This window comes from Amia ocellicauda, chromosome 8 (assembly GCF_036373705.1).
Source record: "Amia ocellicauda isolate fAmiCal2 chromosome 8, fAmiCal2.hap1, whole genome shotgun sequence".
NCBI lineage: Eukaryota > Metazoa > Chordata > Actinopteri > Amiiformes > Amiidae > Amia > Amia ocellicauda.
In genome coordinates, this window is record NC_089857.1 from 18,511,999 (window position 1) to 18,525,667 (window position 13,669).

The window sequence follows — 13,669 nt, forward strand, 5'->3', positions numbered from 1 at the left end:
AACCAATATTTACTTAGTAATCTTAGCTATTCTTGAAATTGACGAGCTACTAACACAATTAACATTGTCTTTGGTTTGCAGCATATACTGATTTTCTTTTTTCTTTTTTTTGTTTTGTTTTAATTGTTATAACCTATTCAGGTGGGTTCAGTGGTCGCAGTGGGCTGGATCCGGTCGAGGAAGGCTGTGGATTGGCATTTGTTTAGGAATATCTTCCTGGCCTGGTTTGTGACAGTCCCCGTGGCAGGCTTGTTTAGTGCGGCTGTCATGGCCCTCTTTGTGTATGGCATTCTTCCGTTTGTCTGAATATACACCACAAATGGAGACGGCCGAGAAAGGCACTAGACAAACTGGTGCTCAGACAGCGCGGAGCAGAAGCACAGGAGCTCGGAAACCAGTATGGGTTCAGAAGCTGTCATGGAAAATGTCCAGATTGATTTTATTATAATCTTTTTCCCTCAACTAAAAAGAAGCAATGTATTTGCCTAATCATAGAAAGTTCTCTATCTTCATGATTTCCTGCTGTACATAACACTAAGTGTGTCATTTTTGTGACATGGTGATATAACATGGTGCATTTAAAAGAAAAAAATCTACATATATCTTTATATCAACATATATATTTAGTTAATTCTGCTAAGTCAACTACCGTAGAGCTTCAGAGCAGTGGCAGGAAGTTACAGATCCCAATAACTGTTTGATTGGAGCAATTAAGATAATTTAATGAAAAGTAAAGTGCAACTTGTGCACAATAACATACCATTTATAAAAGAGATTTCAAGGCTGCTGAAATATGTAAACTAAATTGCTATTTGCCAGTGTTTGTGTAGGGATTAAAGTAAGCATAACAAATCCTACATATTTTGTGCAATTAAAAAAAAAAAGTGAAATGTTCTAATGTTCTATTAGCAACCAGTTCAACTTCAGTTTGCCTGTTTTTATGTTTAATGTATTTTCATTTGGTTTATGTGTGTAGGTAACAGATCAATGGGAATACGACATGTTTTGGAATCTGACATCTCTTCCAAGATACATATATCAAACTTTTATTTTCCCTTTTAAAGCTAGCAATAATAAGCATTTACTCTAAATAGGTGCTGTGGCCTGAATATGCTTAACACAGAGCCATGTGATTTTCCCTCAGGGATTTTTAAAGTGTTTATTAAAAACAGGAAATAAATGGAGACAAATTCAGCTCAAAGCTAAGAAAGGTTAATTACTCACAAATAGGTATTGACTTTGCAGAATTAGACATAAATATATACAGATATATAGATATATATAGTAAAAACATATCTATACATATAGAATAATGTTACACTACCTGAATCTTGGTGGTTATTATTAAGTAGCCTTTTTTTTTTTCTTCCTCCAGTGTAGTAAACTTGTAAACAGAATATGTAAATATTGTATCATTTGAGTAGTTTTTTTTTGTTTTTTGTTTTTTTTAAATGAAGCTTGCTTTAAGAAACAAAAAGTGTGGTTAAGCAAACACAGCATGTCCTAGTGACATGGTCTTCAGCGAGGTACTCATTCACCCACACTGACATTTTTAGTTTTAATTGTTTGGAGGGGGAGGGAAGGGGGTTGTGGATACATAGTACTGTATTTGTTTCAAATTACCATAAACAAAGATGATTTAAAAAAAATTATTAAACAAGGTTCCTGTAAGATTTGAGATGGATTACATATTTTTAATAATGTAATATAATGTAATTTCTACTGTAAATACTTTCTTACCAAGTTTATTTTTTTACCGGAGGTCTCATTGCACGATGATTCAACGGTTAGAAGATGACTGTGCCAATTAGAGTTGTACCAAACTCTGCCCACGCAAACCACTGAGCGAACTAAGGAGAAACATCACATTTCTAACATGGAAACTTGCATTCTTACATCAGAGTCAGAGTGCAACTAGGAAACTATTTGGATATTATACTTTTAACATCAAAGAAAACATCATTAAGTTAAAAAAAAAAAATGCAAAGGGTGCTTACTGTAGAAATAAACCTCCATGGTATGGCTCACATTCTTCAGTATTACAAAGAGACTTGTGTTAGTAATAAGCTCCATACATTTCACACGGGATTGGACTTATTCCATTGTCACAGAACATGAATAAATATTTGATCCACTAAATTAGAAATTATTATATTGTTTTGTTTACTGTATTTGGAATAGGCATGGAATTGCATAACCTAATATCCATCTAATAAAACCGAGTATTGCTGAAGCAGAAATGTTTCTCTTAAATTGTTATTATGCTTTTATTGAGTTATATACCTGATATAATGAATTAAAGAAAGAAAGAGGCCATTGTTGAAGGTGGAAGGAGGAAGATCTGTAAACTATTTTAAAGCACATTTAATGTAGACCTCCTCCAGTAATTAGGTTATCAGTTAATTTGACTGATCTCAGTTTTCACTTCTCTTATCTGCTAAGCAGGTACATTTCAATATTGAAATATGGATACTTTAGCTCTGAACAACTATGTCCTGGGTTTGTTGTAGATTGCAAGTGATGGCATTTAAAATCCAGGCTTTCTCTGCTGTTGAATCATGTTGAAATGGCCCAGAGTGTATTTCTCATGGCCCATTTTTTGAGAAGAATCCAATTTACCAAAGATCCAGAGGAATACAAAAGATAAATATGGTATTCTCTTTAACAACAACAGCAAAAATTGAGATCCATTAAAAGTAACTTGTTTGTTTTACTTTTTGTGGACACTGGTTATTCCTCTGAGTTCCCAGATTTAAAGAAGAATAACATACCCCAAAGAGTCTGTCAGTCTTGGTACAATAGTACAGAGATTAGTGATTATCTGTAAAGTATCACAATATTTAGCAAAGCAATGGGGTTCATTTGATATAATTTTTTCCCACTTTCACTGAAGTATAATGTTTTAACCCTGTGTAAATATTTCCCTTTGTTGTGTATTTGAGTTAACGTGTTGATGAAGTAACTAGACACACAGAACAGGATTTGCCATTTAATTTCCATTACTTATACAACTAAGATTCACTCAGTGTAAAGGTCAATGCACACTCAATCCATTCCCTACATGCTATGCACGTGTATCATACTACACACAGAAGAACAGTGTCTGCTTTTGTATGTCACCTATGTGTAGCTTTTGCAGTGATATAGCAATGGCAAATCTTGTAGAAAACTTTGCCCAAAAAAATAAAATAAAGAATGTTAGTTAGTGTAGCCTATTGCCCAGTAGCAATGTATTCAAGCATTGAAGTTCTTGTTCTGAAACCAGTAGACATACGTTTTTTAATGCAATTTAGTTGTTTATGTATAGGAACTTTAAGATATTTTTCCAAGCTTGTATGATGTCTTAAGTCGTTTGGTTGTCTGCCCTCAGTTTGAATAAAAGTGTTGTAAGGTGCTAAACATTGTTGTACTGTGTGTGAAGGATGTATGTGAATTTGTAAGAAAGAGTAATATACTAAATATGGTTTAAGACATGGATGTAGTGTGCATTGGCCTTAAAAAGTCAAATGTGTAGTGTCACAAGGTCTGTGTGAACACACTAAGGGCAGGTTTGGACATTGAAAGTTCTAATAATGTCAGTCCTGTGTCCCACGATACAAGAGTTCATACCGTTTGATTTGTTTGCATGTTATTTCGTAAGATATAGTAATGCTTCTCTTCAGACGTGGTTGTATAAAACTGAGTGTTTTCAATGTGTCTGTTCTTCATGACTGGGGTCAAAAAGGCCCAGTGATAATCAATATGATCTCTGAATTTATTTCAGCTTGGGTAAAAGGGGTTTGCGCAGGGCTGCGTTATATTACATATTGGAAGAAATTATTTAATGCTTGTGAGTTTTTAGCCAGTGTCATAGCTTACACTTTCTACATCTACACAATGTGCTGTGTCACTGTTTTTTATGGCAAGTTTTTTCACGTGAACAAATCTATAGTGCACACTGCCTTTTCAAGCAGATTTTTTTTTTCTTTATATTGTGTAGATACAGTAGATTGATATTTATTGTGTAATAGCATAACAGCAGAACAGCAGACTAATGATACCAATGAGAGAAAATATTGTAAATTTATGAATAAATAAATAAATAACCAGAAGTGTCTAGAAAGAGTAAAACATTATTTTAAAATTTTGAGTAGTGGCATTCTTTTTTTTTTTTTTTTTCTTTTTTTATATGAATAAGCCAGCACTACATGGTTGAGCATTGCATTACGTTAATGGTTGAGATTAAATAAATGAATAAATACACATACATAAAAAGAGTACCATCTGAATATATTTTTATACCATATCTTAGTTAACCTTTTTAACATTTTTGGTTGATTAAATTACCTCCAGGGCTCAGTACAGAACAACGTTCAGAAACAATGTGGAAGTTTCCCATATCATGTATTTTCAGATTCCTGAGTGTTTTGAAAGAGCATGATTTTCTGTCCCAGCTGATGATGGTTTTTGACAGATTTGAGTTCAACTTTTCCAATGGTTTATTTATTTATTTTTATTCTATATAAAAGGCTTTGTAATTTTGTTTCCCACTCACCGTAGCGAGAGCTACAACTTTCACTTTTAAATTAAGAGCTGTCCAGTTGGAAAAATGATCGAAACCACAAATACACACACACACACACACACACACACAACACATTGTGTGCAGGTGAGTGCACCAATGGCTTACACTTGGGCTCAAAGATGTGTTTTCTGTAGGTCTGCACATTACCACTGTTGCCCTGTTTGGCTATGCTTGACTACTCCTAGGGTTTGAATATACAATATAACTGTTACGGATAAACAACATGAAAGTGTTGGATTGGTCAAAATAATCCAGTTTTGTGTGCTGTGTGTTATTGTCTTACCGAATCAACTTGTTGGAGTTATGTATGCCTTTTAAAACATGTTTGTTTGTTGTTTTCCTGACAGTTTAATTAATTGGAATTTGATCATTTGGCGTGTATTTTGCAGAGTGCTCTTTGTGTCCTGAGTCAACTGTAAGCAACTTAATAAATGTTAATATGTCAAGCTATTGTAAACAGTAAAATTATTTCATCCATGTGCAAGATTGCACAGAGTAAAAGGCAATAATTGTTTATTTAGTGTACAAAACCATTACAAAATGTCTCTTCCCCACAAGAACAAAAAGCCCTTTCAAGGAGCAACTCTTCCTCCTGGTGATACACCAGTGTATCCACACTGTTCAACTGGGAGCTGTGGATTCATAAGACTTTGAGGCTCTGAAAAGATCAAATGAAGATGTCAAAGGAGTGTAAATGAGAGAGTGTTCAAGCTAGAGCTATGTCATACTCTCATGCCATGGTTATGCCCTTCATCTATAATAATGGGGGCCTCTCTCTCCGTCATAAGGGACTGGTATGTTTCCACTGAGGGATTTCTACCATAAAGTAAAATTAAAAGTATCGGTTAACAGATTCAGCCATATGAATAAAAGCTGCCAGTATCTTCAGTCTGTTACTACTGTCAGGGTTTGGTTGCAAACTTGAATCCTTTGGCTCTAACGCATGTTTTCAATGTTTTGCTTATCAATATGGTGGCTTTTTGGTGACTATATCATAGGGCATATTTGACCTACCCAGTTGTTTAATTTTGCTCTGTGTTGTACTTTTACTGCAATTGTTTTGCTATAAAGTCTCTCCAACCCGGGCTGTCTTTCAGTTCCCCTGTCTTCTGTAGATGAAATAATGCTGCTAGTAACTGGACTTAAAACTAACAGAACATTTTTGTTTGTTTGTTCGTTTTCAATATATTGTACTGTATTTTTTCTTTATTTTTAAGTGAAAATGGTCAGCATTAAAAATTAAATTATGGGAATTAAAATTACAAAGAATACCAATACCTATGTTGTGTGTGTTTTTTGGTCTCGACAAACTACATAGCAATGAGCATTTTCATGTTGGTATAAAAGATTCACTGGCATGTGACCGGAAATCTTTAAAAACATGTACTATCATTGTCACTTTTTAAAACATGTTATATGGAGAAAATAACATCAAGGTCTTAAACCCTAGAAAACCCACACATCAGGAGCATCTAAGAGTTTTTTTCTATGCATTTTTCAAAAACATTGTACAGTTCAACATAGGTGCAAAACAGTAGTAGGTGTTTCAGTTCCTGGCCTACATTTTGTATAGCCTTTGAACCCTGGCACCTGCCCCAAAAGAGAGCAGTATTACCCCTTTCCTCACCATTTTTAAAGTACAATTAATTTGAGCACAATTCAAGGTAAATGTGTCTATCTAATCATTAACTTCATTTAAATTATTATAAATATAGAACCAATGTATACTGAATCCCTCCATAGCACTAGTGATATATGAGGGGGATTGTGATATTGTGGTGGCACAATTTGTCTAATGCAGCATAGCAACAAACTGAGGATAGTCCCTCTTCAAAGGTCACAGCTTATGGTCCACAAAGAAAGTGTATCTTCTGCCTGTCATGAAGACTGTTAACTGACCTTGCAATGATAGCGATGTCCTGTTCAAGAAACACACCAATGGATAGAGTCAACATCAAAACTCATTTGTGTGATACAGATCCCAGTCAGGAAGTGTGAGCTATCTTCAACTAATCTCCTTTAATGAATAAATAAGGACTGATGGTTTGATTCATGCTAGTTTTTTGGCTCAAAATGTATTATTCTATGTACTGTGGCAGAACAAACAGGTGGTCTATCCAAAGTGTCTTCTAACTTGCATTACACGCAAAACAAAACATTTAAATAATCCATGTGACTATGTAATAGAGATAAAATTATGAGTCACCGGAGGGTGAGGTATCCAAAACAGATACATTTTGATGACCTTTCACTTACTAACCTTTAGCACAGGATGTTCCAGCACAACATTGCCCCTTCACCCATATGTGACCAGTCTTGGTAATTACTAGAGCCGATAGATAAGGTCCTATATGTGGCATCCAAAATCATCAGACTTTGTATGCTGGGAGTTATTTCTGCAAAGTTTGCAAAGCTCGCCGCCAAAACAAACCAAGCTAATCTGTGTCCAGTGAGATTTGCCTGATAAGAATGCCCTGACATTGATAATGATGGAACTTATTTCAAACTGTCTTACTAAGATTTTGATGATTTCTGTCATTTATTTTTCAAATTAAATGTTAATATTCTCGAATAGCCTTTGTGAGTCCCGCATTATGTGAAAGCCAGGCTGTCACAGATGTTTATCCTTTGCATGTCACTTTCCCCTTACTCTGTTTTATGTGATTTATGATTCGATGTGAGCATATTTTTTCAGTGCAGTTTTTAACCAAGGTGACTTACAATTTATAACACAATTCAATGATTATGTTTTTTAACTACATCTACATGGTACACCAAGTTATTTTAAATGCAAGTGTACTTTAATGTACTGCTCTACATCCATAGTATTGCTCCACGGTTTTTGATCTAGCTCCTAGCATTTCTGTTAGCAGACTGTTAACATCTTTGCTTGGTTCCAAACAAAGTGTTAGGGTTGGGATCTAACACTTGTTGAGAGGGACCCCTTCTTATATATTTATCTATTGCGAGTTGACCTTTAAGCATGATTAAACGTGTCTCTGTTTCTGATTATTAGGTCAATGTAATTGCAACTGAAGCCTTTTACAAGGTTCCACTTTACGGCTCTCACGATTCGAGTAATTTGATTAGAACAAATCCTCGATTAAAATGTACTGCCTAAGGCTTCTATTAACCCTCAGAGTACCAGGCTCACAGCAACCGCTCTACTCGTCTGGACTCAGCACTCACCCACACATCACAGCGTGATCAGATGAAACCTATACATCACAAGAAACGCAAGACATTTAAGTTTTTCATTCTTTCTATAATTAGTTTGTTTTGGGAATTAATACAGCTAAGAAACCTTTGTTATACAGACACCATTTTTATTCTCAAAACAACGTTGTTTTCAAAATTAACTCGGCTTCTAAACATAAAATAAAATGTATACAAATCCCCAGAATGTTCTCTTTAAAATACAAAACACCGATGTTTACAAATAACTGTTCAAGAGCTATCATCAGTTTTGCAAGGTGCACACCTGTCTAGAAAGCCCGCAAAACTACATGGTAGGGCTGTGCGATATGACGATATATATCGTATGACGATAGAAAAACGTCTATCATTTCATATTATGCTATATCGTTTATATCGAGGTGTCGCAAATTGCAATCTTTACGGCAGTATTTGTCGTCATTAGGACGCTTTGCGTTCTTCCACACGTGTCGGATGCGGCAAGAAATGAGCATCAGAAACACAGACAGACTGAGGAGAGAGACCCGACACAATAACCAGCACAACCAAGAGATGCTTTAATGCGCAAGCGCACATGTTCCGCCCCGCTCTCGTCGCTGAGCTCAACTCGATCTGCAGGCACCCCCCACCCCCGCCAATTTAGACTGATATCATTTGTATAAAATTAATAAACATTTGTTTGCATTTTAATGAATTGGAAAGCAATGCAAACACATGCAGAAAGTATAATTTTCTTTTTATTAAGATGGTGAAGTGGTTCAACAGTTGTATTACTATTATTATTACTACTATTATTATAACTATTTTGTATTAACAACGTGCAGTACTTGTAAGTAGAATCGAGACGTGACAGTCAGAAAGAAATGTCTGTCTAGCAGATGTTAATGCGCCACTATAAACCCGGTAAATCTTCCTGAATCTGTACCATTTTACAGCGCATGTATTGCGTGATTACTATTACTTGTGGTATTGTTGTTATGTGACAGTAAATCATAATGTGTGTATGTATATATTTGCTCTGAGGAAGATAAGTCGAAACGCATAAGCATTATGATGTTCACTTTTTCTCTAATAATTTTTTTTTGAGACATCGGTGAATATGGACTGTTTTTAGACGGGAGCTGCTGTCCTTCCTTCCTTGACTGGATAATTGTTCCATATAAAATCCCTGGGATAAGGCACCCCGCCTTTAAGATGTATTAAAACTATTGTAACGCCAGCTATTTTAAAACTTATGTATATATATATATATATATATATATATATATATATATGTGTGTGTGTAATATATATACAGTGAGGGAAAAAAGTATTTGATCCCCTGCTGATTTTGTACGTTTGCCCACTGACAAAGACATGATCAGTCTATAATTTTAATGGTAGGTGTATTTTAACAGTGAGAGACAGAATAACAAAAAAAAATCCAGTAAAACGCATTTCAAAAAAGTTATACATTGATTTGCATGTTAATGAGGGAAATAAGTATTTGACCCCTTCGACTTAGTACTTGGTGGCAAAACCCTTGTTGGCAATCGCAGAGGTCAGACGTTTCTTGTAGTTGGCCACCAGGTTTGCACACATCTCAGGAGGGATTTTGTCCCACTCCTCTTTGCAGATCCTCTCCAAGTCATTAAGGTTTCGAGGCTGACGTTTGGCAACTCGAACCTTCAGCTCCCTCCACAGATTTTCTATGGGATTAAGGTCTGGAGACTGGCTAGGCCACTCCAGGACCTTAATGTGCTTCTTCTTGAGCCACTCCTTTGTTGCCTTGGCTGTGTGTTTTGGGTCATTGTCATGCTGGAATACCCATCCACGACCCATTTTCAATGCCCTGGCTGAGGGAAGGAGGTTCTCACCCAAGATTTGACGGTACATGGCCCCGTCCATCATCCCTTTGATGCGGTGCAGTTGTCCTGTCCCCTTAGCAGAAAAACACCCCCAGAGCATAATGTTTCCACCTCCATGTTTGACGGTGGGGATGGTGTTCTTGGGGTCATTCCTCCTCCTCCAAACACGGCGAGTTGAGTTGATGCCAAAGAGCTCGATTTTGGTCTCATCTGACCACAACACTTTCACCCAGTTCTCCTCTGAATCATTCAGATGTTCATTGGCAAACTTCAGACGGGCCTGTACATGTGCTTTCTTGAGCAGGGGGACCTTGCGGGCGCTGCAGGATTTTAGTCCTTCACGGCGTAGTGTGTTACCAATTGTTTTCTTGGTGACTATGGTCCCAGCTGCCTTGAGATCATTAACAAGATCCTCCCGTGTAGTTCTGGGCTGATTCCTCACCGTTCTCATGATCATTGAAACTCCACGAGGTGAGATCTTGCATGGAGCCCCAGACCGAGGGAGACTGACAGTTATTTTGTGTTTCTTCCATTTGTGAATAATCGCACCAACTGTTGTCACCTTCTCACCAAGCTGCTTGGCGATGGTCTTGTAGCCCATTCCAGCCTTGTGTAGGTCTACAATCTTGTCCCTGACATCCTTGGACAGCTCTTTGGTCTTGGCCATGGTGGAGAGTTTGGAATCTGATTGATTGATTGCTTCTGTGGACAGGTGTCTTTTATACAGGTAATGAGCTGAGATTAGGAGCACTCCCTCACTCACACCTGGGAGCCAGAAATCTTGCTGATTGATAGGGGATCAAATACTTATTTCCCTCATTAACATGCAAATCAATGTATAACTTTTTTGAAATGCGTTTTTCTGGATTTTTTTGTTGTTATTCTGTCTCTCACTGTTAAAATACACCTACCATTAAAATTATAGACTGATCATTTCTTTGTCAGTGGGCAAACGTACAAAATCAGCAGGGGATCAAATACTTTTTCCCTCACTGTAGATGACATTCACGGCTAGCTGCTCCATCAGTGACGTGGAAAACCACTCGGGGGTCTGACGGGGTTCCCGGGTGCCGCGGGAAACCCCCCCAACTGCCCACGTCAGTAGTCTCACCCCATCGACCCGCCCTCTCGAGGCAGGCCCATTAGAGACCCCGGCGCACCGCAGATGTGTAACTAACACATTGTATTTCACAGTCCCAACACAGACACGACACAGAACACGTGTACTTGCAGATGTTATTCACCCTGCAATTATCCACACAATCACAATTTGCACATTTGCATAATGCATGCCGGGGGAAATGTGAAAAAAAGAAAAAGTATTAAAAGACTGATGTGAAGTGAGGTCGGGGGGGTTGGGGTTGGGTGACCTCTTCATGAGAGCACTGTGGGGAGATTACAATGAAGAAAACAATCCCCTGATTTTAACTTTTGCCCCCTGTTTCATATCAAAAGTGGGGAAAGAATCTTCTGGCAGATCCAGCCGCAGAAAGCCCCCCACGTTTCCCCCCCATGCAATATTTCCCCCCATCCCCCCCCCTATGGCTTGCAATTATAATCCAGCTCAATCAGATTAAGTAATTAATCAAATTTTTGAAAATGTTGGTGATGTGATCACTTTGATAGATAGCTAATGAATAGTAGTTAACTACTACAGCTAATTATTTTTGACAGTATTGTATTTTTTAATACATTTTGTGTTTTAATGTGTAATATAATATTGTCAGTGCTGAGTACTTATGGCGTGGGTGTTTTTTACCCAAAATCTTTATTAGTTGTTGCTGTTATTTCAATGTGCACAGTGTACTATTTAAATGTGTATGCATTACTAAATCTATTTCAGTGTATGTTACAGTTTTTCCCAATTGTTTACACACGTTTGCTGAATCTTTGGCTCATTTTCCCAAAACTCTAAACACAAAACAAAACCACAAACACAAAATGCAAAAGTCTACAAATCTTTAGCAAAAGCAAACACTGCATCCAAAACTGTTTTATCTCTTTCCAAAATGCATCAAAATGACACACACACACACACACACACACGTCATATGAATAGATCTGTCTACCAACCAACAACAAACACACTGATGTGCTCAACACAAAACAATACTATGAATATCCCATCAGTAGATTTATGCCTTTTGCATTTTCAGTGTTACACTGTAGCTGGTTGTAAAAGGTTGACACAGAATGTATACCTACTAAAATATATATAAATAAACACACACAAATGCAATACAGTAACAAAAACATTGTAATTTATTTCCAAAATATGGCCATCTCTCAGTTCTGCAGAAGATCCACAAATATGATATGATTGGTTACAGTAAGATAAAATAATCTACTTTCTTTTAGTGTGAAATTACATTACTGTAACATTGGCCAACAATCACTGAGAAACATAGGCCTACTGAGATGTCGGACTGCAGTATACTACAGTATGCATTCATAAAGAGCACAGTGTAGATGGTAGGTAACCTACGAGTTCTCATTTCTGATAGATGCAACCGTGTAGCGGCTCAGGTTAGGCTGAATTCTCTGCCCAGCCTTCCTCATACTCAATCCATGGTTGAGCACATGGTCAACCAATGTGGCCCTGATCTCAACTGAGACAACTGTCCTTCCTCGTCCTCATCCTCGTCTTCCTCCTCTTACTCTCACTCATTGACCTCTGTGTTTTGCAAGTGTGATATAGAATTGGAAACTGAGTGTAAAGCAGGAATTGTGCTTGCAATTTTGCAGACTTGGTTTAGGGATTTGGTACAAGAGTTTCAGGTTCCGGTGATTGCGTTTCATGTTCCAATTTTAGTGTGTAAAGAATTGGGAAAAACTGTAAAATGCAATACATGTTCTGTAATGTGCACTATTCAAATGTTTGGGTGTCTCTTAGTTTTACCTAAACATTTTCTCTCCGCCATAAAGATGGGCACCACTAAAATGTTTTGCGGCGAGGTGGGGGCCCCACAATCAAATCTCGCCTGTATCGCCAAAAGGCCGGCCCTGACTGTACTGGAACAATCTTTCACAGAAGCCTGTATGAGAAAATGTAAAAGGTATACAAAGTACTAAAGACAGCAGTGTTTTGTGTAAAGTACATCAGTGTGTTGTTGCTGCTTTTAAAGAGTGATGATTCAAATGGTGCATGTGTGTATCATTGTGTTGCAAAAATGCCATTTTGAAAAAGGATTGTGAGGTTTTGATTGCAGAGTTTCATTTTGACATAGAAGTGAGATGTTTATCTACAAGTATTGCGTCTTATTTGGCTTGTGTGTAGAGTTTTGACACAATGAGCCAAATTCTGCAAAACAAGTGTATACGTAATCGCAAAACACTGTATATAACGTAACAGTCTTTTCTACCAGTTTATTTTTAAATCCACACGTATCAATACAGTTCAAACTCAGTGGAGAAAATATTCCCAGCGTTGTTGGGAATTTTAATCTGGGTGTAAAAATATCAAAACTCGCCTGCAGTCCCTGTCTTTGCTTGCGATGCTGCGATCTTTGCTTTCGCGCCAGTTTCTTCGCTTTCGGTTTATTTTTCTCGTTACGAGTTTTGGCGCGGTTTTGTCGTGAGGGCGGGATTTACAGGGAGGCGCGGATCCTGGGTCTCCATTGGTCCAGCAGGTTTGAGTGACGGGTCTTCCTGACCCAATCAGCGAGCAGGTGGGCTGGTCTGACAGTCACTCTGCAACACATCTGACGTCACCGCCGACTGCTGTTGAAACCGAGACAGTGGATACCATGCAGACCAGCCCACCTGCTCACTGATTGATTTCTCAAGGAAAAACATGAAGCATGTCTGAAACCATGTGTATGGACATCAGTACCATTTCATCTCTGAGGGTCTTTGATGCGTTGGTGCTAGATACCTGTCACCTCATGCCTGAAGTCTGTTTTAGACTCTAATTTGTCTTAGATCAATGGTCTGGTTAGATTAGCAACTGACAGGCAGTTTCTACAGAGCTGTAGTCTGCTGAGGATAGACTTCATGCACAAACACCTGCTCTAGCCCTCCTACATTAGAGAAATGTGAATAGATTCGCACAGAAAATGGTGGC

The 13,669-nt window shown here is 37.6% G+C and overlaps 1 protein-coding gene across 6 annotated transcripts in view; it reads left to right on the forward strand.

Moving 5' to 3' along the window:
* Nucleotides 1–5,841, forward strand: part of LOC136755558 (sodium-dependent phosphate transporter 2) — a 68,334-nt gene extending 62,493 nt beyond the window's left edge. For 5 of the 6 annotated variants that reach the window (XM_066712254.1, XM_066712249.1, XM_066712253.1 and 2 more), the window contains exon 11: nt 142–5,841. In XM_066712254.1, the coding sequence (XP_066568351.1) occupies nt 142–306 (165 nt within the window). In that variant the 3' untranslated portion in view covers nt 307–5,841. The remainder of the gene's footprint in view (nt 1–141) is intronic. The other variant, XR_010817684.1, reaches the window with a different exon arrangement.
* The last annotated feature ends 7,828 nt before the right edge of the window (nt 5,842–13,669 follow it).